Source organism: Stigmatopora argus, chromosome 6 (genome assembly GCF_051989625.1).
Source record: "Stigmatopora argus isolate UIUO_Sarg chromosome 6, RoL_Sarg_1.0, whole genome shotgun sequence".
Lineage (NCBI taxonomy): Eukaryota > Metazoa > Chordata > Actinopteri > Syngnathiformes > Syngnathidae > Stigmatopora > Stigmatopora argus.
The window spans coordinates 1,695,132-1,722,876 of NC_135392.1; the positions used below are offsets into that span (position 1 = coordinate 1,695,132).

The 27,745-nt window shown below is 39.7% G+C and overlaps 2 protein-coding genes across 5 annotated transcripts in view; both read left to right on the forward strand.

Moving 5' to 3' along the window:
• LOC144075333 (uncharacterized) overlaps positions 1 to 19,244 on the forward strand; it is a 123,842-nt gene extending 104,598 nt beyond the window's left edge. For all 4 annotated transcript variants that reach the window (XM_077602237.1, XM_077602238.1, XM_077602235.1 and 1 more), the window contains one exon: positions 19,097 to 19,244. In XM_077602237.1, coding sequence (XP_077458363.1) covers positions 19,097 to 19,243 — 147 coding nt within the window. In that variant the 3' untranslated portion in view covers position 19,244. The remainder of the gene's footprint in view (positions 1 to 19,096) is intronic.
• A 132-nt stretch (positions 19,245 to 19,376) lies between these two features.
• The window catches only part of cdh22 (cadherin 22), a 64,597-nt gene continuing 56,228 nt past the window's right edge, over positions 19,377 to 27,745 (forward strand). The window contains exons 1-3 of the mRNA XM_077602223.1: positions 19,377 to 19,514; positions 19,590 to 19,803; positions 26,926 to 27,220. Of these exons, the coding sequence (XP_077458349.1) occupies positions 19,612 to 19,803; positions 26,926 to 27,220 (487 nt within the window). The 5' untranslated portion in view covers positions 19,377 to 19,514; positions 19,590 to 19,611. The remainder of the gene's footprint in view (positions 19,515 to 19,589; positions 19,804 to 26,925; positions 27,221 to 27,745) is intronic.

The window sequence follows — 27,745 nt, forward strand, 5'->3', positions numbered from 1 at the left end:
ACTTTAATACGGAACATAATGATTAAAAGAGATTTTCCCTTACTAAAAAAAAGCTCAAATAATTTTTTTTTAGATCTATAAAAAACGGAATATTCAGGACTTTTGATCCAGTTCTTTTAATCAATTTATAAAAAAATATATCTAAATATTATATCTAAAATGGTCCGGCCCACATCAAATCGAGTTGACATAAATGCGGTCCGTGAACCAACCCGAGTCTGACACTCTTGCTCTAAACCATACCTAGGGACATTTTAGAGTGTTAGCCAGCTAGCCTAGCATGCATATTTTTGGAATGTGGGAGGAAAGCGGAATACCCGGTAAAAACCCACGCATCCAAACACCACAAAGGTGGACCAACTTGGATTTGAATTCAATTCATTCCCACTCACAATCATACCTAGTGGCAATTTAGAGTGTTAGCCAGCTAGCCTAGCATTCATGTTTTTGGAATGTGGGAGGAAACCGGAGTACCCAGAGAAAACCCACGCAGGCCTTGGGAGAGAACATGCAAACTCGAAAAAAATCTAGGGACATTTTATTTAGCCTTCAATTAGCCTAGCTTGCATGTTTTTGTATGTGGGAGGAAACTGGAGTACCCGGAGAAAACCCACGCAAGCCGTGGGGGGAGAACATGCAAACTCGAAAAAAATCTAGGTACATTTTATTTAGTCTTCAATTAGCCTAGCTTGCATGTTTTTGTTTGTGGGAGGAAACCGGAGTACCCGGAGAAAACCCACGCAGGCCTGAGGAGAGAACATGCAAACTCCACACAGGTGGACCGACCTGGATTTGAACCCGGAGCTGTGAGGCTGACGTGCTAACCACTCAAGACACCGTGCTGCCAACCAGATCAAGTTATGAACTAGAAATTATGATTATTCATATTTTCTTCAGCCCTTTAGTACACAAATTATTACACATTTTAAGGCAATTTTAGCCGTACGGCTTATACGCGAGAAAATACGGTATTCACAGTAATTTTTATATTCCCCTTGATGTATTTTCTTTATATTCAGCGGCTTGATTGCCTCCAATATCTTTTGTCTTCTAATGGGACGCGGCAGACAGTGTGCATATTCATCATTTCAAAGGCGATGTTTTTGCACGGCGTCCATTCATCTCGCCGTCCCGCTCAATACCGTTTGCATTTCTCATTGAAGACAATGGCCGAGCACCCAAATGAAGACGTTCTTTCACAAAGAGAGGCGCTTCTGGCAGGCCGAGATAACCCGCTAATGTTCAGATTTGCCAAGCGTCCCTTTAAGTTTGTCAGTTTGTCAGAAAAAAAACGTCATTTAGCCGTCAGACTTTTTGGGGTCTGGACCGTTTCTATGACAACGGTACCGGGGGAGACAAAAGATTTACGGGGAGACCTATCGTTTACATGGAATTTTGGGGGGGTGGGGCTGAAAACGGAAATCTTCCAGTGGAAATCTTGGAAATTTAATTCGGTGGTTGAGTGGTTAGCGCGTTGGTCTCACAGTTCTGGGTTCGATCCCAGGTCGGTCTTTGCTCTGTGGAGTTTGCATGTTCTCCCAGGGGTTGTGTGGGTTTTCTCCGGGTACTCCAGTTTCCTCCCACATTCCAAAAACGTGCATGCTAGGCTTGATGGCTAACGCTCTAAATTGCTCTAAAACACTGGTGTCAAAGTGGCGGACCGGGGGCCAAATCTGGCCCGCCGGATCATTTTGTGCGGCCCGAGAAAGTAAATCATGTGCTGACTTTCTGTTTTAGGATCAAATTCAAATAATTATAGATGTACATTACATTTCCTGATTTTCCCCTTTATAAAATATATATATTTTATATATATATATATATATATATATATATATATATATATATATATATATATATAGCAATTTTTTAATACATTTTTTTGTGTTTTCAGTTCAAAAAGTATTTTGTAAAATCTAAAAATAAATATAGATATTTTCCGTTTTCCACTTTAATATTGAACATAATTAAAAAATACTTTGTTTCCATTTGAAATAAAAAACATGATTAAAAGAAATTTTCCATTACTAAGAAAAAAAAGCCCCAAAAAACATTGTTTTAGAACTATAAAAACTGACTATTTAATAATTTATAAAAAATTAAAAAATCTAAATATTAGATCTAAAATGGTCCGGCCCACATGAAATGGCGTTGACGTTAATGCGGCCCGCGAACCAACCCGAGTTTGATTGGTTGTTTGTCTCCCTGTGCCTTGCGATTGGCTGGCCACCAATTCAGGGTACCTAAAGTCAGCTAGGCTCCAGCACCCCCCGCGACCCTTGTGAGGATAAGCAGTTTAGAAAATCAATAGCGAACAAGAAATTTTGAGCTTCCAAAAGCAGTTTTGAATTTATTTTTAGATGACATTTTGTTCCATCTTCTTTGGGTTCTAACTTTTTGTATTTTCCTAGCTAGACTTTTCTCAGTTTAGTTTTTCATGTCCTTTCCAGACTTGCGTGGCCTCCCTTTGGGTACTTGATCCCACAGTAGGTTAATTGAAGTCTCCAAGTTGCCAAAGGCGTCAACGCCAATGTCAATCGGTCAAAGTCACCCGACAAAGACTCCGGCTCGTCCCGTAACAATGAAGCGGACTCGGAGAGATAGCCCAAGTGCGGGCGGGTGTGTCTACGTTGAGACAACGTAGAGACAACGTTTGAACTATTCTCGCCAGCTTCTTGGGAATCAATCAGGAGTTTCTTCTCGTGCCGCCAGCCATTTTCAACACTTTTCCAATCCCAACTTAACCCATCTCAGTTATCTGACTGATATTATTTTTGTAAAACTTATCGTATGAACAGGTGATTCAATTTTTTACCATTTTTTATAGGCAAACCCGGTGGTAAAGTGGTTAGCATGTCTGTCTCGCAGTTCACGGATCGAGGGTTTTGACCTCCTTGGGTCGAGTTTGCACGTAACTTTTGTCCTGCGATTGATTGGCAACCAATTCAAGGTAATCCCCGCCTACTGCCTGGGTTGGGCTCCGGCACCCCCGCGACCCTTGTGAGGATATACACTACTAAAATAATAGACTCTGGTCAAAAACGACTCAAAACTCAATAATATTGACTAGAATAATTAAAACTTACAATCAAAATAACTTGTGCAACAGTTTGCCTCTGCATAGTCGAAACCTGACCCTGTAAAAATTCTCCGGCACCCCCGCGACCCTTGTGAGGATATACACTACTAAAATCATAGACTCTTGTCAAAGACCACTCAAACCTCAATAATATTGACTAGAATAATTAAAACTTACAATCAAAATAACTTGCATAACAGTTTGCCTCTGCATAGTCGAAACTTGACGCTGTAAGAATTCTCCGGCACCCCCGCCACCCTTGTGAGGATATACCCTGCCAAAATCATAAACTCTTGTCAAATAACAGTCAAAACTCAATAATATTGACTAGAATGATTAAAACTTACTATCAAAATAACAGTTTGCCTCTGCATAGTCGAAACCTGACGCTATAAGAATTCTCTTGCACCCCCACGACCCTTTTGAGGATATACACTGCTAAAACCATAGACTCTTGTCAAAGAACACTCAAAACTTAATAATATTTACTAGAATGATTAAAACTTACAATCAAAATAACAGTTTGCCTCTGCATAGTCGAAACCTGACACTGTAAAAAATCCAGCACAGGGCGTATGACTCAATCAAAAACAAAATAGACACTTATATCAGCCTTGCTCATGTTGAAAAAAATTCTTACATAACACGTTATTACCATATTTCTTATAAATTGATTTTACAACAAAAACACTTATTCCTGCCCGACAACAGAACCAAGTAAAGTCGATTAGTATGCCTAGCTATAAAAATAAAAAAATGGCAATATGCTCTCATCATCTTAAATAAATTGCTCTTAGTTTTTTTTGAATACCCGCGTAAAAGCATCCCATAATGCGTCTCGACATTTACAAGAAGCGTTATTTTTTCCGAGCGCTTTTCATTACCTAAGTGAACAAACGGACTGTTTACGTCACTTTTTACGAGTTTGGCCTCGATGCTAAAAAAAACAAACAAAAAAACCTCAAAAGGCAGAAACTCCCGGCGTCCATTTTAAAAAATGAAGCTTTAGAATTTGAATTAACAAGCATTTAGTCTCCGCCGACATCAATATTGGAGCATTTAATTAGCCGCCTAGATTTATACCGAGTCCGGCAGCCTATTACGGCAACAAAGCGTGCTAAACGGGGGTTGTGACGGTAGTAAACATTTAACGGATACATTAGCTCGTATTGTCTCGCGGGCTTTTATCTTTATTTCCCTGTCTTTTTCGGCCAATAATTTACAGCGCAAATAACGACACTTTGGGTTTCGCTAATTAAAACGCAAACCCAAGATCCATCTTTTTTTTTTTTTTGCCATGTGACGAAAAAAAGTCTGTTATTTTTTATATTATAACCTTGATTGGAAATACTTTTTGCATATTAGCGTCAAAAGCGCTATTAAACGAGCCAAGTGCACTTGAGTGTGCCATTCAACGTTTTTCCACTTATTTTGTGCACTTGTGCACTAAATGCTGTTTGTCCTCAACGTAGGCGAGCGAAGCTGCGTCAATTACGTTTCTATTCGGCTTCGTCAATGATGTCCTTCTAAATGCTTTTGTTCCGACTAATATGATCTCTTTTTTTTTGGTTTTGGGGAATGGTGAAGTGCTACGTGGATGTTTAAAGAGGAAGTGAGCCAAGCTGTTTATTTACTTTGGTTTGTTTACCTTACTTTCTTTAGTGGCGGAACAATTCCGACTTTGTGCCGTGGGCGTGGCCTAAGGCGGGGCCCCTCCCAAAAAGTCTGGGGGGGGGGGGTGCTGGAGAGGATTTTTTGAGAGAGCAAGGAAAGCTTGCTGGGTCAATGAAATTAATTAAATGGTTTTATTGTCATTATACAAGTATAATGTGATTCAAAGGTTCACCACCAAGTGCACAAATAACAATAACAAACAAACAAATAATCAATAAATAACAATAAATAATAATTTTCAAAAATGTCAACGTAAAAAGTTGTCACAACATAAATAAGTAGGGAAGTGCACAAAAAACAACAAACAAATGGACAGATAAATATCCAATAAATCATAATAAACAAATAATCAATAAATAATAATAATAATAATAAATGATAATGATAATTAAAATGTAATGGTAATGATAACGATAATAATCAAGAAATGATCAAGAAATAATCCAGAAATAATCCAGAAATAATCCAGAAATAATCCAGAAATAATCCAGAAATAACCCAGAAATAATCCAGAAATAATCCAGAAATAATCCAGAAATAATCCATAAATAATCCATAAATAATCCATAAATAATCCATAAATAATCCATAAATAATCCATAAATAATCCATAAATAATCCATAAATAATCCATAAATAATCCATAAATAATCGATAAATAATCCATAAATAATCCATAAATAATCCATAAATAATCCATAAATAATCCATAAATAATCCATAAATAATCCATAAATAGGTAATAAATAATGAAGTGGTCAACATAACGCTGAGGCGCTAAATTCTTTAATTTACCTGTGTTAGCGATGGGGTGCTAGCGCAGATTTTGATAGCAAATGTGGCGATTTTTAGGCCTAGGCAAACACCATTTATTCATTTTCTGGACCGCCTATCCTCACAAGGGTCGCAGGGGGTGCTGGCAGCCAACTACGGGCAGTCAGCCGGAACTGGTTGCCAGCCAATCACAGGGCACAAGGGGACAAACAACCATTCGCGCTCACACTCATAACCAATTTAAAGCCAATCTCTCTTAGCCTGGGGCAATTTAGCCTTCAGTTAGCCTAGCATGCATGTTTTGGGGATGTGGGAGGAAACCGGAGTACCCAAAGAAAACCAACCGGGGATCGAATCCTCGATCTGAGAACCGCAAGACAGACGTGCTAACCAAAATGACCATACATCGCCATGTTGTTTTATAGCCACACCCCTACGGACACTATATGAATGATGGTCGCTGTGCTACGCCGTCACGCTAAATGCCTCAAAAGTTCACACGCTGAGATTTTGATGGACTTTTGATGGACTTGAAAATTCCACGCTCGCGTAATGGCCAAGTTGGTAACGCTTGAGATACGTTCCCATAACGGCGTGTTGATAGTTTGTGCAAGGAAGGCAGCGGGGGTTCATGGGAGTTGATTGCAAAGGTATGACTTGCTAACTCACAGCGCCATCTTGGTTATTGCTCCTCCTATAGGTCTATTTTTTTCCCTTTTTTTGTACCCAGCTTGAATACAAACAGATTTTGATGAAAACAATTTTGCCACCAAACTCCGTTCCTGAAATACGTCTTCCTTTATTTTAGATTCCTTTAAGATATTTCTAATTTTGAAATATTTACTCCTTTTGTGTAGTGAACCAAAAACTGGAAAAATATGTTTTTAAATCGTATGTTGGAGCTACTTTTTTAACAAATTAACCAACTCATGCCTTATTTAACATCTGGCCTCTACTTTCGAAATTGATTGGTTCCAAAACTTTTGTCGTAACTTGAAAATTTTGTAAGTAGAAGTGTACTTTATATGTAAATTCTGTAATTCGTTCCACGGTCCTCACTCAACTACCAACTAAACCCTTTAAAATTAATCCAAGTGTCCCAATTTTGTATGAAAGATGCGAAGAAACAAACAAAAATGAGAGAAAATTATAAGGAAATGATTTATTAATGTCTTAAAATAAGTAAAGCATATAAAAATGTGCCCTGCACCACTGAAATATCTCCCTCCGTGGCTGTTATAGATGTAATACCCGTGTTTGTCCAAATGGCGGCAAGAGCCCATTCTACCAGTGCCGAAAGCCGTCTACTTTGTAGTACATTTTAGACTTTTACGTGCGCTCTGTTTTTGTGTGTGAAAATATGTGCCATGTTGCATTTGTAGTTTTTAATCGCTTAATAAGGGGAATTCAAAATAAAATAACCGATAAGGAAATGCATTTGCTTTTTGGGGGATTTCGTAACGATCTTTTTCGTATCAAGTCACTCATTTGCATATGAAAAAAATCGTAACCTGAAACTTTCGTACCTAGAGGCATTCGTAGGTAGAGGTATTTGTAGGTAGAGGTATTCGTATATAGAGGTATTTGTATGTAGAGGTATGACTGTATTCTATTCTATATTCTATGTTGCCCCGCCCCCTTCTTAGTCACCCCATTAAATAGAGATTTGATGCAAACTGGGTAGCATTCCACCACAAAAAAAGTCTTTAAGTCTCTTTAAATCAAGTTAAGTGCAACAAAAAACTGACTTTGTTGTATCTATACAGTGGAGTCTGTCCATATTTTTTGTCCATATTACATTATTTTATAACATTAATGAAAGGGTTAAGATTTTTTCAGTATATAGTTTTTGCTTCCAACGCACATCCACACCTGAATTGTAAAGCCTATTCCAGTAAATAAAGTCCATCTGCGTGTATACATCAATGAAGGCGAGCCAAAATAACGCACTAATCGACGATCACAATAATCGTTTGTACAGCGATTTGAAATATCTGCATTTTATCATAAAAGTTGGCCACGCTTGCGAGCTGTTTGTTTGCAACAGCTGTATCCTGCCTGGATATTCTGCCTTCTTTTTTTTTTTTAATGCATTCCATCATTTCCCCGGGCGGTTCGTTAAGAGTCCTCCTGCCTTTAGACGCGCATAATCACGAAGAAGCACATTTTCAGCCAAATATTGATTTGGGCTAAAAAGTAAAACACGTTTAGAGAGAGGATAGGAAAAGAGCAAGGGTGTCCAAACTACGGCACGTGGCCCATCTGCCACTTGATACACTGTTTGCAAATATCATAGAAAATATCATGGAATATAGCCCATATAAGGAGCTTAAATTCATTTTACATTCTGTTGTATTTAACTTGAGATGGAGTTAGCATTGTTTTTTTTTCAATGGTGGAATTGTAGTTTTTTTTCATTTTCTGAACCACTTATCTTCACAAGGGTCACAGGGGGTGCTGGAGCCTTTTCCTGGCATACTAGGGATGCACAGGCTTGCTTGGGTTTTCTTTGGGTACTCCAGTTTCCTCACACATCGCCAAAACATGCATGCTAGGCTAATTAGCAATTTTCGGATTAGAGCCGAAATGGGTAAAACGAGATCGTTTTTACAAAAACGTACTTAAAAAAAAATAATTTTCCCATAAGAAAGTTGTTACACAATTTGAAATGATAAAAAGATGTATAAAATATGGGAAAAATGCATACGTTGACATCGTGAGATAATTTTTATCGTATTGACTTCCGTGCGGACTAAACAAAGTTTGCAGGAAAATCTATAGCAATAAATTTATGGCAGTAAATGCTTGTTAAACGTTAATTTTCTTTTTGTTGTTGCCCCGTTTCCATTAAGGTTTTTTTTAAAGTTGTGCGCGAGTGAAAGTTTCTTACAAAAGTAATTGCCGTAATGCTAATTACAAGTCGCAGGAAGAGGTGTTGTTTATCACCCTTATCTTCTCACGGGAAACAAACGGGTTGGTCAATACGCGGCTAGGAAAAAAAAGGCTCTAGTTTCTTCTAATATCCTCAGCTAAAATATCTTCTGAGAGTTTAGTAATTGCACAAAAAGTGTATTTAAGGAATCCGTTTATTCTTGGGCGCCATTGAAATGTGGGAAAACAAAGCTAATTGTGCGAATTGATTTCCATTTGTGGTTTTTAGTAAAATCAGGGTACTACATGATTTGGAAATACATTTATCGACTCATTGGCTAATGAGTAAATACTTGAATTAATTAATGAATACATTTTAATAAGCCGAAGGGCAGTCCAGTGGTGGAGTGGTTTTCACCTTGGCCTCGCAGTTCTGAGACCGAGGGTTCAATCCCAGGCTTCCTTTGTGGAGTTTGCGCGTTGTCCCCGGGCTTGTGTGGGTTTTCTATGGGTACTGCGGTTTCGCCTCGCATCCCAAATCCGTATACATATATTTAGATTTGCGTGGGTTTTCTCCGGGTCCTCCGGTTCCCTCCCACATCCCATAAACATGCATGCTAGGCTTTTTCCATCATCTTGCTAAATGCTAAATTATTTCTAGCTATCAGGGATTGGTGTTACCCGCATTTGGGTGGCAACCCATTCGGGGTGTCACCCGCCATAATAGGCTCCAGCACCCCCTGTGTACTCTTGTGAGGCTACGCTAACAGAGCAAATGAATGAATGAATCATAGCCCGAACTTATTAACATGATGTAATTTGCACGCTAGGCTAATCATATGCTAAATTCTTCCTAGCTAGCAGTGATTGGTTGCCAGTCTCAATGTGCCCCGCAATTGGGTAGCAAGTAATCAACCAATTCGGGGTCTTCCGCGCCATAGTGGGTTCCGTCACCCCCTGTGATACTTGTGAGGATAAACATTGAAAATCAGACTCATAGCTAGGGACAATTTAGCCATCAATTAGCCTAGCATGCATGTTTTTGGAATATGGGAAGAAACCGGAGTACCCGGAGAAAACCCACGCAGGCCTAGGGCCAACATGCAAACTCCACAGAGCGAAGACCGACCTGAATTGGAACCCAGGACCCCAGAACTGCGAGGCCGATGCGCTAACCACTCATCCACTGGGCCACACAAATAAAATGAGTCCACCCACGGTCTGGCCCAAATTTGAAACCCTACCCGCTCCTCCACCCGCATAACCCGAGGCATCTTTCCGCCAACATCCGACCCATTTCATCCATCAGAATCCCTCGCCATCGCCGTCGTTTGACAGAGCGCCGCCATCTTATCTGTTCGCCTGCCAACAATCCATCCATCCATCGAACCCAGCCATTGTTTAGCTGACTCTCTCTCGAGCGGACTTTGTATTCCACAACCCGCACGGTAGCGGCCAGTCGATGGCACGCGGCCGAGCGTGACCGAGATGCGCATTGACACGGCGAGCCGCGCGGCATTGGACTCCCGCGTTTGCTTACGGCGCCTAATGGGAGGTGACATATTGTCAGTGGCGCGCTAAAGTCGCCCATGTTATTACACTAATTGCGCCGCCGCTGCAGCTGGCCTCGCCACACTTTCCTTTCCAAACTGACACGCAGCAGGTAAACGGGCGATTCCGTTCTCAGGGAATACATTTTACAGCAATTGCCACTCGAGTGTTACATTTGTTTTTTAACCTAGCTCACCTGGTTTACCCGCTTGCACTCATTAACCCTAACTTTTTGTACTTACCGTATTTTCTCGCATATAAGCCCTATTTGTAACAAAAAAATGATGACTGAATCGAGGGTAAGGGTTATGTGCGCATAAAAACACGACATGCAAAAAAACTGCAAGTTGATGGCCCCGTGACCCGATGATGTCACGACAAATTGGCGCAGCCGTGACGTCATGACGCAAGCGAATGCGGATACAGTCATTTATTTCAAAATAGAGAAAAGATAATATGTTTAACATTTATTTTGAAGTCTATGAATGAAATTCAAGAAAAAAATAAACCGTATCTTGCATAAACCGTATTACTACTACTTGTATTGGCTTTTTATCTATAATCCTTATAAAGCGTGACTTATGGGTGTGTGAGTGTGTGTGTATGTTAAGATTCTCTCGCTACGTTTGTCCAAACCGTGCAACGTAGAGAGTTGAATTTTTTTTAAGATTGAATTTCATCACCTTCTCAAAGTGGGTAAACTCAGTCTTTTATTTGTTAAACATTTTTCAAAAGGGATTTTTTTTTAATAGCGCAACAATTGTCTTTTTGGTTCTAAACAAACAGGGCCATTTCTGAGAACTGTGAAGCTAACGTGCTGAGCACTCGGCCACAGTGCGTCTTCCTAATCATCATGGTCATTAAATTAAACTAACACCACGGGCGGAAATTATGCGGGGGTGCGGAAGTCCTCTTGATTTCATACACTGTTTTCTACATATTTTTGAATTGAATTGCATGCTTTCATTGTCATTCTACAAGTACAATGAGATTTGAAGCTTCACCACAAAGTGCCCAAATAACAATAAAAATAACAAACAGATAAATAAATAATCAATAAATAACAACAATGAATAAAAAATATAATCAATAAATAAGTAATTAATAACAAATAAGTTTTCAACAACATAAAAAAGTAGGACAACTGACAACAAACAAACAGATAAATAAATAACAGTACATAATAAATATATAAGCATTAAATAAGTAATAAATAATAAATAAGTAGTCAACAACACAAATAAGTGGGGAAGTGCACAAATAACAAAAAACTATTGAACAGATAAATAATCAATGAATAACAATAAATAACCAATAAAAAAGTAATTAAGTTGCCAATAACAAAAATAAGTAGGAAAGTGCACAAATAACAACAACAAATCAATGAACACATAAATAATCAATAAATAACAAAAAAATCAACAAACAACAAAAAATAATCAATAAAAACCAAAAAATATCAATAAATAACAAAACATAATCAATAAATAACAAAAAATAATCAATAAATAACAAAAAACAATAACAAAAAAATCAATAAATAACCAAAAATAATCAATAAATAAGTAATAAATAAATATGTAGTCAACATAATAAAATTAATAGGTACAAAAGCAACTAAAGCCTATGGCAGCATTGCTAATTAGCATTGCTGAATGTATTCATAACAGGCACTTTTTACAGCGACAAGCCCAGTCCATTTTTGTCCCAGCATCTCTATTTCTTCATATTTTCTTTCATAATCATAATCAAAAAATAAATAAAAAAACGTTTTGATGTAATCTCTTAATCCACCTGATTACTTTAGTTTATCCCTCACCTTTTCCCCCGCTTGGGAACGAGGGCGCATCTTGGTGTGTGTTGACTTTGCGCCTGTTCACACTCCCGACACTTTGTTCGTAATCACGTTACGTACATGGGCTAATCCTTTTAATATATTCTTCGGGATAAACAGTTCGAGAGCACTTCGGAGGCGCTTGCGAGCGCGCCGGATCGACGCCTCGCCGTCCCAAATCGCAAAGTCGAGGGTAAATATGTACACGGGAGGGAGAAAAGGTTTAGCGTGGGCGCGGCTTTAGCGCCCAAGTGCGCCGAGACGTCGCGCCCTCAACGCTATTCGGGTGGAAACTTACGATTGGCACTCTCCCAAGTGTTTAAAAAATACAAAATTGCGATAGGAAAAAGTAAACAAAGCGGTGGCGGGTTCCGTTTGCACGGTTTGGACAAACGTAGCGAGGGAAGCTTAACATACACACACACACAAAACCATAAATCACACTTTATAAGGATTATAGATAACAGCCAATACAAGTAGTAGTAATACGGTTCGCTAATATGTGGGAAATTGGTTGTAACGTGGTTTGAAGCAGTTGGGAAATTGCAAACTTTTTGGGACGTAATAGTCGTTTGGTTAGCTTCACAGTCCGTGGTTAGCAGTATGCTAGGCTAACATGTGTTAGCATAGAAAAACTGAATGTCTACCTGATAACCAACGCAAAAACTGTTGGAAATAGACGTAAAAATGCGGTTGTTTATGATTTTTAGCCCAGGTTGAAGGTGAAAGGCTTATTATCACTAGCTAATTTTCCTCGCTTTAGCGTGTTAGCTCGCCCAGACCATTTTGTCAAATGTCAAATGAATGAACAATGTTTGCACAAGTGGTTTTATATTCAATTTTGGGACTTTGTGAAAATTGGAAAGGCAACCGGATCAAAACACAAAAAAATCTAAAAAAAATTAAAACTTAAGTTTCGCTGCGAACGAACTAGGCGACCGAGTCTCATTGGAATTCCGCGAAATACCACCGGGCAAGGTGACAGAACGAATAAAAAAAACGGGAATGGAAAGTTGAGAAAGAAGGCGTGCAAACAAACGGGAAGGCTGGAAAGCAATATGTATTTTAGAAATGGCCGAGACAAAGGCGGAGGGCCAAAGAAATGTTTGGAATATTAAACAAGTCTTACTTACTCGGCTGTGTAGACAAATCGAAGAAAAAAAAGTCTGCGCTGTGCTGACTTATGTCTCCTACTTTTGTTGTTTTGCTACAAATGAGAGTGTTGCCGATCACGTTTTTGCACCCGGAGTAACGATCCAATATAATTTATAATTTAATGTTCCATCATGTTTTGATTTTAAGCTTGTAATAGTTCAATTTTAATCCTGTTATATACATATATGTATATGTATATATGTGTGTATATGTATATATGGGTATAAATATATATACATACACATAAACACATTACACATTTACACGTATATACACATTTACACATATATACATATATACACATTTACACATATATACACATTAACACATATACACATACACAAATACACATTACAAATTTACACACACACACACATATATATATATATACATACATACATATATATGTGTATATATGTGTGTGTGTGTATATATGTGTGTATATACATACATACATATATATATGTGTGGGTGTGTATATATATATAGATAGATATAGATATATATATATATACATACACACACACACATATATATATATATATATATATATATATATATATATATATATATATATATATACATACACATACACATTTACACATATATACATACATACACGTTTACACATATCTACACATTTACACACATACATATATACATACACATTTACACATATATACACATTTACACACATACATATATACATACACATTTACACATATATACACATTTACACATATATACACATTTACACATATATACATACATACACGTTTACACATATCTACACATACATATATACACATTTACACACACATATATACACATTTACACACATATATACACATTTACACATATATACACGTTTACACATTTACACATATATACACACATTTCAGTGGTTGGGAAACACTGAATTAGCTTGTTAGCCTGCTAGCCCAGCATGCATGTTTTTTGGAATGTGGGAGGAAACCGGAGTACCCGGAGAAAACCCCACGCCGGCCCAGGCAGAACATGCAAACTCCACATACATGGACCAACCTGGATTTGAACCCAAGACCCCAGAACTGTGAGCCTGACACGGTAACCACTCGTCCACCGGGTTGCCTCTCCCTCCATCAACACATCTAAATATCATTTGATTCAGGTGTGTTGGTGGAGGGTAACGTGGAAAACAAACAGGGGCCCTCGAGGACCCGAGTCGGCCCCTCCTTAGCCCCGCCTCCATTAGTCATCGGCCCTCCCTGCCTGCCAAAAAAGACCTGATGAAAATTCCCATGCATGCTAGCCAATCCATCCGTCGCTGCTAATAGGTCACGAATGGTCGCCGCATCCGATAGCGGAAGGCGAGACGGGCGAGTTCGGCGCCCGTATTTGCCGGCGGCGGAAGAGAAAAGGCGGCTAATTGACCAGCGGCTAATTAGCGCGAGTGGGCCGGCGAGAAAGAGGGGGCGGCGGCTAATATTCAGGGGAAAGCAGAACGTCTCTCGCTTCCTCATTAGCGTTTCCTACTTCCAGTCCTAATTATGAGTAAATGTGTACACACTTAATGGAATTCCCTAATTGGGGAGGCGGAACTAAAGAAGGACTTGGAGGAGTTTTGTTTTTGAGATGGCGAGCGTTCGGCGCTTCCACGAATGTTTCGACTGGCGGACCGCTGGCGCGTGCGAAAATAAGCTTGATACAAATGCGCGCTAATTAAACACAATGAAATTTCCTGCCGCTCATGTTAAAGAAATAATTAAAAATAGAGGAGGGGGTGGCAGATAGGCAAAATGAATTAATTTGGTCCTGGCGACGTTTTTCCTCGCAGGCGGCGAGGAATAAACACGACGGCGTGGAGTACGGCGGCTTTGAAGTTCCCACTTGGCGGATGGAACGTTTCTAATTGGAAACTTGAAACGGAGTATTTGGGATCATTTTGAGCGAGGAGGAGCCACGAGATGGCGGAAATTGGATGGCGATCGTTAATGGCGAGATTGGGGGGGAGGTAGTTTGTCGGGGGGGCGGGTTTTCTTTTTAAGATGATGGAAATCGGGGGGAAAGGATTGGTCGTTAGGGAATTGTGGTTGTTTTTTGATGGTCTGTCAACTAGCGTACAGCAATGAGCTGGTTAATGATTGCCAGCGTTTCTGAATGTCAATCAATCATTTTTAGACATCAATTTTGAGGCTAGTCAGAGTCATTGTTCTTATAGTTTTTATTCATTTTCCATACCGCTTATCCTCACCAGGGTCACGGGGTCAGCCCTTTTTAGAAAAAAAAATAATTATTGGTCAATTTAGTGTAAGAAATATATTTTAGTTTATATTTATTTGAAAATAAAAGGGGAATATGGGAAATATTCTGATTCATATGTATTTTTGTTTTTTTAATTTTGAAAAAAATCTTTTTTGAATGGAAAAATCTAAAAAATCAAAAATAATTTACGACTTTTTGGAAATTAAAACTATTTATTTCCCGTACACTATCTGTTTTATTTTAGAATAAAGGGGGAATATGGGAAATATGTATTTTTTGTTTTTTAATTTTGAAAAAATTCTTTTTGGAATGAAAAATCGAAACAAAACAAATAACTTCTGACTTTTTGGAAATTAAAATTTTTTATTTTCTGTACACTATTTTTGCCGGGGGTGCTGGAGCCTGTACCAATAACTTTGGCAAGTAAGTTAGTCGACAGCCAATTAAACATTTAATATCTCATTTTTCTTATAACCAAAAAATAAATATCCTCCATATACATCTATAATCTCCATTAGAATGACACAGGACGTCATCACATGATTTACTTGCAGGGACCGCAAGAAGTGATGTCTCGGGCCAGATCTGGCCCCTCCCCCGCCTCTTTGACACCTGTGTTTTTAAATCAACAAAAAAACAGCACTGAATTAGAATTTAAAATACAAAAAAGCCAACTCCCAACGACTTGAGAGCTTTTGGGCGTTGAGAGCCCGTTTATCCAAATCCCCCTCAAAGTGCCCAAACATCTCAGAGCCGCATTAAGGCGCGGCGTCCGGAACCGCTGGGCCGATAGAAGGCAGCTTTTTTACTCCGAGGGATTGGACTCGGCCGCACAGTTTCTTTCCAATAACACGGACGTTGCCTTCAGCAACAGGCTAAGAAGGAATTATTTCCGCAAGCTACGCAGGAAGAGAGTGTTGGTTTTACAAGTCAACAACACGATACAAATACAATAGGATAGTATGTAAAGCAAGGGTGTCCAAACCTTTTTTGGGGGGAATCGGGTAAAATAGATTGTTTTAAATTTCATTCATAGACGTCAACATAAATGTTGTTTAGCGTTTTATCTGTTCATCTTTTCTCTATTTTGAAATAAATGACCGTATCCGCAGCATTTGCTTGCGTCATGACGTCACGGCACCGTTGCCATTTTCGTGCTGCAGTTTTTTTGCATGTTTTTTTTGTGCGCATATACAAAAATGTCTTTTGTTGGTTGGAATGAAATACTGCACCCTCTGCGGCCCCTCGGGGACCAAGCATTCGCTTGCGTCGTGACGTCACGGCGTGGTTGCAATTTTGTCTTGACGTCATCGTGTCACGGCGCCGTCAACTTGCAATTTGTTGTCGTTTTTTGCTGCGCATATACAAAAATGTCATTTTCGTTGGTTGGAATGAAATACTGCACCCTCTGCGCCCCCCCGAGGACCAAGCATTCGCTTGCGTCATGACGTCACGGCATCGTTGCAATTTTGTCTTCACGTCATCATGACACGGAGCCGTCAACTTGCAGTTTTTTGTTATTTTTTTATGCGCATATACAAAAATGTCATTTTTGTTGGTTGGAATGAAATACTTCACCCTCTGTGGCCCCTCGAGGACCAAGCATTTGCTGGCGTCGTGACGTCACGGCGTGGTTGCAATTTTGTTTTGACGCCATCGTGTCACGGCGCCGTCAACGTGCAGTTTGTTGTCGTTTTTTTTATGTGCATATTCAAAAATGTCATTTTCGTTGGTTGAAAACAAATCCTGCACCCTCTGCGGCTCCTCGAGGACCAAGCATTCGCTTGCGTCGTGACGTCACGGCACAGTTGCCATTTTGTCGTGACGTCATCGTGTCACGGCGCCGTCAACGTGCAGTTTGTTGTCGTTTTTTTTATGTGCATATTCAAAAATGTCATTTTCGTTGGTTGAAAACAAATCCTGCACCCTCTGCGGCTCCTCGAGGACCAAGCATTCGCTTGCGTCGTGACGTCACGGCACAGTTGCCATTTTGTCGTGACGTCATCGTGTCACGGCGCCGTCAACTTGCAGTTTGTTGTCGTTTTTTATGTGCATATACAAAAATTTCATTTTCGTTGGTTAGAATTAATTCCTGCACCCTCTGCGGCCCTCCGGGACCAATTTGGACACCCGCGATTTATACATTAACACCATTGGTGCTTCTGCCAACCCATTGAGGGAAAATTCGGGTTCAGTGCCTTGCCCAAGTTGTCGGTTGTCATAGCCGGGAATCGAGCCGTTGAACCTTTGCACCTAGGGCGACAAGAAATGGAAGAAAGCGTAATATAACTTCAATATTGTGTTTTGATTGGCTTAACCGTCGATTCGTTAACCACGAACACGAACTTGAATCTGGAGGTCACCGTTCAACTCTTTTGGTCGACCTAACGGAGCGAGGCGGCGACCCCAGACAGCTGATTAATTGCATGAGGAAGCACTAATTGGATAAAAGTATTAATCAATTAATTCAATCCCATGAGGCAACAAGCGCCTAATACCTCAGACAAACACTGCAAGGGGGGTTGAGTCCTTTGTGGTTCAGTTTCGCTCGGTTCGGAAAGAAAAAAGCGCAAAATAAAAGTCCCGAAGCAGAAATGAGAACTTGACAGTTTGTGTGTGATTAATAGAGTTAAAAAATAGAGGAATCGTTGATAAGTTGGAAACGAAAATCAAAAGTTAGGCAGCAAAAAAAAGAAAAACAATTGAAAATATAATTGAATAAGAAGCTTGGATACAGCCAACATTCTCTTGCATTACTGAGCTTTAACACTAGAGGGAGCGAGTCAATTTATTTCAAATGGTACATTTTCAGTATATTGTTTTGCATAAATTTCATTTACCGTATTTTCACGACTATAAGGCGTATGTTTAAGCTGGTGTATGTTTTGCCATTCCTGGCTGCGTCTATAAAAACGGTGCGTCCTTTGTGTGTGTCAAATACAGAAATAGCACTCGTTACTGACACCGCGGTTAAAAATACGATGCGCCGTATAGTCGTGAAAATACGGTATTTTAAATTATTCTATCGTGGTTGTGATTTTGTAAAAGAAATTTGCAAATTTTTCCTCTTTTGTTCTGAAAAGTTTGTTTCAGTAGTGTCAATGGAACAGAATATTTTTATTGTCATTGTAACAAGTACAACAAATTCGACTAAATTTGAAGAAAATTTACACCAGCATAGAAAACGTTGAGATTAATCTTTGAATTAAGGTTCTCAGCAAATCATTTTGAATATATATTTCCTAAAATAATGGGAAATTATTTAAAATTAAGCTAGAAGTAAAAGTTTGTTCCATGACATTCTCAGGTATTGTTCTCTAAGCCCTCTAGTCTGTCCAAGGCACTTAGAATTTCACATCTTCTAGTGTTGTTTTTTCTGTGTCAGACATCAATTCCCAGCTTTGATAAATTACATTGCGTGTCCAAATGGCTACTACTTTAAACGCAAGGATAAAAAAAAATAAATAAAAAATGGCAGCACATTGTAGTACGTACTTGTATTTAGAAATATGTCCAGCGGGGGGCAGTACATGCCCTTGTTATTCCTAAATGAATGTTATCTGTAACGGGCCGTATATGGCCCGCGGGCCGATGTTGAAAAACATGTACACACACGATCCGGGGGCGGGGCGAGCGCTTCGGCGAATCCAGTTTCGGCAAAACGTCCGTTCGGCGAACTGTCCGTCGGCCAAACGTCCGTCGGCGAAACGTCCGGTCATGCTACATTGAGGGATAAAGGGCAAGTTGCCTGCCAATTCCTCATTGCAGGCCCACCACAAACAAACAAACAAACACCCGAAAAAAAGCCTTCTACTCATCGGAATGAAAGCTAGCCATTCAAATAAACAGTGTCAAAGATGCTAACCTAACAATTTTAGCGTCCTAACCATAAAATCATATTTTCTGTCTTGCAGATCCGACTTTTTTTGTCTCGCCGATGGACACACCTGAAGACTGATCGCTTTATCCCACACTTCTGTCCATCAAAGCAAAGCAACAATCACGGGAACTTGTCGAAAAGCTCGCCATGGAACCACCTGGGGTGGAAATTGCAAAGATAACACGACTGGCACTCAAAAACGAAAGAAAATAATCTCAAGAAAACGTCAAGATCTTTATTTTTTTTCTTCCCCAAGAGAGCTCATCTCTTGCTCGGGATGTCGTTGGCGATACGCTAACTTTTATGTCATCGACGCCAGAATCCGAGTGAGCGACCATGACACGCCACGACTTTTGGCGCAAAGAAAGGAAGGAAAAATGGCTCTTAAACCCGAATCCTGCATTTAAATGAAGATCTTTGATCCCATGGATTAATATTCTCTTCCATGCAAGGTGGACGTTATTCCTTTTTTCCTTCTTTTTTTTTTGAATGGCATGTCTAACCCCGCTGGGCTTTTCTTTGAGTAGTTTCTGGTTCCTGTAATTCGATATGGCTCCCCTGTGGAGGCTGTTGGTCGTGTCGATTTTTCTACGCTGCTGGTGCGACGCTTCGAGGACCAGCGTTTCCAGCAGTGGGCAGCGAGGGGCTTCCAACGGAGAACGTGTGAAGAGGGGCTGGGTGTGGAACCAGTTTTTTGTGGTGGAAGAGTACACTGGAACGGAGCCGCTCTATGTTGGAAAGGTAAGACATCTGCTTATATATATTTATCTGTGAAATATATATATATATATTTATATATATATGTGTATATATATGTATATGTGTATATATATGTATATATATGTATATATGTGTATATATATGTATATATGTGTATATATATGTATATATGTGTATATATATGTATATATATGTATATATATGTATGTGTATATATGTGTATATGTATATATGTATGTGTATATATATGTATATGTATGTGTATATATATGTATATATGTGTAAATATATGTATATATGTGTATACATATATGTATATATATGTATATATGTATATGTGTATATATGTGTATATATGTGTATATATATGTGTATATATATGTGTATATATATATGTGTGTATGTATATATATATATGTATATATATATATGTATATATGCATATATGTATATATGTATATATGTATATATATGTGTATATATGTGTATATATGTATATATGTATTTATGTGTGTGTATATGTGTATATATGTTTATATGTATATATATATATGTATATATATATATATGTATGTATATATATATATATATATATATTTTTTATATATATATATATAGTGTTCGTATACTGTGTGCACGTATGAGTATAGAGTATATTTGTGTGTATATATCTGTGTATATACCGTATTTTCTTGCATATTAGCTGCCTCCGCGTATAAGCCGCACCCTTAAAATCGTTGAATTTTACAATTTCTTGCGTATAAGCCTCCCCCTGATTCACAATTTTCACCTCCATATTCATGGTTTTGATAGGGAGTACAAATGTGTTACTTTGAAGGGAAAATCTTAAGAAAAATCATCATATGTTACGTATGTTACTGCATACGTTTTGTAACTATGGTGTAAAAATGCAACAAATTGGCATCAGAATCAAAAAAATTAGACAGGCCAATCCAAACTGAAAAATGTATACTAGACTTTAAACCACAGGTGTCAAAGTGGCGGCCCGGGGGCCAAATCTGGCCCGCCGCATCATTTTGTGCGTCCCGAGAAAGTAAATCATGAGTGCCGACTTTCTGTTTCAGGATCAAATTAAAATGAAGAGTATAGATTTATATTCAATTTCTTGATTTCCCACTTTTAAATCAATAATTGTCATTTTTTAATCCATTTTTTCTGTGTTTTTAGTTCAAAAATCATTTTGTAAAATATAAAAATATTAAAAAAAACTAAAATAAAGATTTTTTAGATCAATAAAAAACTGAAATTGAGTTGACGTTAACACCATTGCTTTAAACTATACTACTTTTTAATTTTTTTTTTAAATTTTCTGTCCAAACAGAAAATTTCCACTTCAACTTAATTACTAAAAATGCTTTCCATGCAAAACAGGCCTCAATTTGAACACCACTGGCCAAAACATCCATCCCCAAAACCATATACAGAACTAAAATATCATCTCTAAAGATACCGATTAGCACTCGTCATTTCTTTTCAATTAAAATGACGCGTGCGCTGCCAACTTTGATGCATTTTGACGCCGCTCTTCAAAATGTACGGACTCAGCTGGATGCCAAGAATCGACGCATTTCTTGTCACGGAGGATTAAGCTGGAGCCGAGTGCTTCTGGACTTGATAATTGCCACATGTTTTTAATCTTTTTCTTTTTTTTCCGCCGCTTCTCCCATCCCATAATACGACTTCAGCCAAGTCAGCCAAACTGACGCTGTCCGACACCCCGGCTACTCCGCTAATGAAATCTGATTTACCAATAAAAAGGCCACTCACGTCACATTAAACTGGCAGCTTGGATCAGTACATTTAGATAATGAATCCTCGCCAAGTGGAACCATCCGGGAGCCATTACGGCTCTTTTTTCCATTTTTTTCCCTCAAATGTACTGCAATATTTGCAACATTGGAACGAGCCAAGGAGGGGGAAAAACATGTTTGTCCAAAATGCGCTGATTGGTCGCAATTGAGTGAAAGGGTACTCGGACGATTCGCCGAAAGACGTTTGGCAGACGGACGTTTGGCCGACGGACAGTTCGCCGAACGGACGTTTCGGCGACTGGACGTTAGGCCGAACGGACGTTTCGCTGACCGGACGTTTAGCCGACCGGACGTTTGGCCGAACGGACGTTTCGCCGGACGGACGTTTCGCCGACCGGACGTTTAGCCGAACGGACGGTTAGCCGAACGGACGTTTCGCCGACCAGACGTTTGGCCAAACAGACGTTTTGGCAAAGCGGTTCAGAAAATGAACAGCATTTCACATTTTGGCTGCATGGGTTTTCTCTCGGTGATCCGGATTCCTCACACATCCCCCAAAACGGCATGCTAAGCTAATTGAAGACACTAAATTGCCTCTAGCTATAATTGGTCATCCTTTGTCGCTTCATGCCTTGCGATTGGCTGGCCCCCGCCAAGTCAACTGCGATAGGCTCCAGCACCCCCGACCCTTCATCAATGAATGAATGAATGAGTGAATATGGTAATTATGGCGCACGTTCCCGAGCGTTCGCATCAATTTATTTTCTACCAACTTCCTGTCCACCATGGACCACCTTAGACGTTCAATCCATTTTGACTGGTCCCATTCCATTTGAGATATGACCATGACGCCGTTTGTGACGAGCACGCCCCCTCGTTACTCATCCGTGACCGGTCATCGTGACAGTGGGGGGGTCTGCGAGGCAGTACATGTCAAGTGAGTGACATGGCTAGGACGCGGAATGACTAACTACTCGTACAAGAAGCATGTGTCACACGCGTTGTAAACATATGACAGGAAATGGGAATGGTCACTTTAAATTGCGGTCATCCAAGACACGCTTTTTTTTTACCCTCGTTATCGTTACTCCATCGTCATATTTTCGTTAACGAAAAATAATAAAAATCGTCTAAAATTCCCAATCTTTGTGTAATCTAATACTTTACTAGCTAGCTTTGTGTAACTGTAAGGCTAACGCTAACAACTCATCCGCCATGAGTCGTTAGCGTCCTCCCGTGTGGAGTTTGCGGGTTTGCGTGTGGTTTCCCTGGGTACTCCAGCTTCCTCCAGCATCCACAAAATGTGCATGCTAAGCTAATTAGATGCTAATTGCTAGCTTGAGTGATTGTTTTTTGTCTCTTTGGTGTCATATTTTTGTCACAAAAATAATAAAAATCGTCAAAAAATCCCGATCTTCAAAACGATGTACTAGCGTTGGCCTTACAGTTCTGGGGTCCCGGGTTTGATCCCCAGTGGGTCCTCCCTGTGTGGAGTTTGCGGGCTTGCGTGAGGTTTCTTCGGGTACTCCAGTTTCCTCCAACATGCCCAAAACATTCATGCTAGGCTAATTAGATGCTAATTGCCCCTAGTTTTCAGTGATTTTTTTTTGTGTCATTTTCGTTAAAATCGTCTAAAATTCCCGATCTTTGTGAAATCTAATACTCCGTTCAAAACAATATACTAGCGTTGGCCTTACAGTTCTGGGGTCCCAGGTTCGATCCCCAGTGGGTCATCCCTTTCTCCGGGTACTCCAGTTTCCCCCAACATCCCCAAAACGTGCATGCTAGGCTAATTAGATGCTAATTGCTAACTTGAGTGATTGTTTTTTAGTCTCCTTGTGCCCTGCGATTGGCTAGCCACTAATTCAGGGTGTGTTCGGCCTGGGATAGTCAGCTCGGATCGGCTCCAGCACCCCCCGCGATGCTTGTCAGGATAAGTGGTTCAAAAAATGAATGAATTATAGCTAGCCTTGGGTGTTTTTTTAACCTTAGAAAATAGCATATAAAATAAATGTTTCCTTTAGTTTTCTTTGTCCTACACTTTAAAAATAAGAATATTCCAAGGTTAGAAATATACTGCCGTTAAATTTCAAGATAAAGTCGTTATGTAACAGCACTCGTTTTAAAGGAGAAAACAACTTTTAAAATTTTCGCAGCCATTTTTTCGTGAAGGAGCTCTGAAGGAGTGTTATTGTTCGCCGTAATTGCCGCGGTCCAAAAGTACAACGCATCATTCTGGAAGGTCTTTTTTTTTGCAAGATGTTTTCCCATTATCTCGCGCTCCGGCGTGGGCGCCAGCCTGACATTTTTTTGATGGCTTTGTAAAAAAAAAAGGGGACACACAAAACTATTGTTTTCTTTTGTGTGAAAAAGAAACCACTTGTCAACCTTTATGACTTTGATGAGCGAACGTGGGATGTCTTTTTGGGTCGCAACACATTTTGTTGTTGTTGTTTTCCCTTAAAAAAAAATGCAGGCGTGTCTTAGATTCTGGATGATGAAGACCTGCTAGCAAAAAGTAGCCATTGTTGGCTTTGACCTTCAGATTGGAGAGCATCATTTAGCGGCGCAAATGTGGGTGGGTGTGCGTGTATGTGTGTGTTCAAACCGCCAACTCGAATCACTCCAGAAATGATAGACTGACAGACGGATGGGTCTATCCAGCCCCAGGTGGGGGAGGAATTCCATCATGGCTGCAAAATGATGAACTCAAAGTGTGCGTCGGTGCAGAGCAGTTGACCGTGCGGGTGTGAAGTATGTGTGTGTTTCGGGTGAGCGAGTTTGCGGCCGGTAAAAGGTTGCTTGCGTTGCGTGGTGGCGTCCTTTGAGCAATTGAATTAACGCACGGTGACAACATTTCACGCGCATTCTCCTCCGTGCAAGCTCCTTTGGAAGCGCAGGATCGGGGCGAAAGAGTATTGAGTGCCGCGCATGGATGAATACGTTTATTGACTAAAAAGGCAACGGCGTGAAGGGAAACGTTTGGTGGCCGAGAAGTGTTAGGTGGACTTTATAGTCCAAATGCAAAGACTCCAATTGCCCACAACACCAATGCAAATTGGCATAAGCACAAATGCAAATAGCCAAGACACAAACCCAAATAGTCACAGCAATGAACCCAATTGCCCACATTATGAACCCTAATTCTCCACAACATGAACCCCAATTGGCCGCAACACAAACCCCAATTGCACACAAGACCAACCCCAATTACCCATTAGACCACATGTGTCAAAGTGGCAGCCCGGGGGCCAAATCTGGCCCGCCGCATCATTTTATGTGGCCCGGGAAAGTAAATCATGAGTGCCAACTTTCTGTTTTAGGAACAAATTAAAATGAAGAGTATAGATTTATATTAAAATTCCCGATTTTCCCCCTTTTAAATCAATAATTGTCATTTTTAATCCATTTTTTTCTGTGTTTTTAGTTCAAAAATCATTTTGTAAAATCTAAAAATATATTTAAAAAAGCTAAAATAAACATTTTTAGATCTATAAAAAACTGAATATTCAGGGCTTTTAAACCAGTTCTTTTAATCCATTTATAAAAAAAAATCTAAATATTATATCTAAAATGGTCTGGCCCGCATGAAAACAAGTTGACGTTAATATGGCCCGCGAACCAACCCGAGTTTGACACCCTTGCATTAGACCAACCCCAATTGCCCACAACACGAACCCCAATTGCACACAAGACCAACCCCAACTGCCCACAACATGAACCCCAATTGCACCTAAAACAAAATAATAATAAAACAAATTTCTGTAACTTACATTTACAAACACTGTCCTGATTTTTTTAAATTACTATTAATCAAGAAAAAATAATCTCCAATTGAACAAAATCCTACTAAATTCAATTTCTAATCATCTGCTATGAACCATCCGCAAAGAAAACAACAACAACAACAATTGAACACAACAAACCTACGTAAAGCCAGCACGGTGGAGGAGTGGCTAGCACCCGACATCCGGCACACACGCCTTGAGATCGAGGGTTCGAATCCCCAGTGGGATCTCACCTTCCCATGTGGAGTTTGAACATATTTCGCAATTGGACATCTATCATCATCTTGAGAATAGCGGCGTTCATAACTGGCGGCCATCTTGGGTAGGGCAACCATCGCTCGGAAAGCAGATCTCGAAAAGTACAAAAAATCCGATCCTACTTTCGCTATTAATGCGACACGACCAAAAACGTATCATTAAGATGGACAATTGTAAAAATTGGCACGGCCTTAATGAGGGAATTTAAGAAGCGTTTGTGGGTAACGGCGCCTCAGGAGAATCGGGGCCATTCAATCCCATTAGAAGGCAACTATTGGCGTGATTTATACCAAATCCTCCAAGTTCCCATTTCATCTAGCTTTAACAAGTAGCGGAATGACTTTGAACACCTCATTTGGGATGGCCGTCCTTTGTGAAAAAGGTGTAAATTACCAGCAGGAGCGCCGTCTTTTGTCACCTCTTAAATGATGACTGGTGTAGCGACCCGGCGGGAAGAAATTGGACTGTCATTGTTATTAGGGCCAAACTATACAAGAATTAAAGAGATGAAATGGTCAACTTGCTGGAACTTTTAGCTACTCCGAGGAAATAGATGGAACTTTTTCATCTAGACAAGTGGCAAGCTTCCGTTTAAAAAAAATACCGTATTTTCACGACTATAAGGCGCACTGCATTATAAGGCGCACCCTCAACGAATGACACATTTTAATTTTTTCCATATATAAAGCACACTGGATTATAAGGCGCCCTGTCTATTTTGGAGAAAATTTAAGACTTTTAAGTGCGCCCTATGGAGCGCACAAAATAAAATCCCGATTTAATTTTTTTTTTTTTTTTTTTTTTTTTTGCTGTGAGGATGACGCGCGAACCACTCATCCGCCGGGCCGCCCATTCATAGATATTAATCATTACATTTTATTATTACTCAATCATTTATGTGTAGTAGACATGCACCTGCTTATGGCAGGTGTGATACTGGTGTGTGTCCATAGTGAGCAATGATGATGTTGCTCACACCGGTACTCAGTATACTTAGAGAGGTTGTCTTTCCGCTCAGACAAACAAAAAATTAGAGGGAACATTGCTCATGACCCGCCATTAACAATGATAGATGTCCAATTCCATAAAATTGGGAGGACAACATTTTTCAGGCAATGAGTGATGAATAACTAAAAAAAAAATAATAATAATAAAATAATAATAATAATAAAAAAATAAAAAAAATAAATAAAAAATAAATAAATAAAGTAATAATAATAATACAATAAATTAAAAAAAATAATAATAAAAAACATATTTTTTTAAAAATAGTGACATTCATATTTCCAAGTTGACGACTAATGTCCTCCTTCCTCTTCCCCCAGATCCACACCGACTCGGACGAAGGCGAAGGCAACATCAAGTACACCATCTCCGGCGAAGGAGCGGGCAGCATCTTCATCATCGACGAGCTGACGGGCGACATCCACGCCACGGAAAGGCTGGACCGCGAGGAGAAGGCCTTCTACACGCTCCGAGCGCAGGCTCGAGACCGCCTCAGCGACCAGCTGCTGGAACCCGAGTCGGAGTTCGTCATCAAAGTCCAGGACATCAACGACAGCGAACCCAAGTTCTTGGAGGGGCCGTACATCGGCAGCGTGGCCGAGCTGTCTCCCATCGGTAAGTCCGCAAATGAAATGTGTCCAAACTTTTTTTTTACGACAAAACGTAAACATCCACTGGGTGTGGGAAGGGTGGCGTCGGATTAAAATGATTGGCTCGCAGTCCTCAGTGAAGTTAGTTAAGATTTAGTTTGAATGTCATTGAATTTCATGGGCAGGTTGTCTGTACCAAGATGGCCGCCCCGAGCGCATGAGTGGTCTTTTCATGTTGGATTTGAATTGAGGCTATTGTGAATAGATGTCCAATCTATTTGAAGTGGGAGGGATGGACAATTTTTCAAAAGATGGTTTTACCATTGTCAGCAACTGCCATTGATGACACCAGACGTCCTCAGGGCGGCCATGTTGGTAGAGGCGCCGTTTGCTACCATTCCTCCTGCTTCAAACGAATTGGACGTCGACGAGTGACAAAATAATTTCCAATCTAAGTCCTTTACATTCAAGGCAGAATCATTAAAAAAAGACCTGTCATAGCAAAATGGCCTCAGGGCGGCCATGTTGGTAGTGGCACCATTCCCATCAA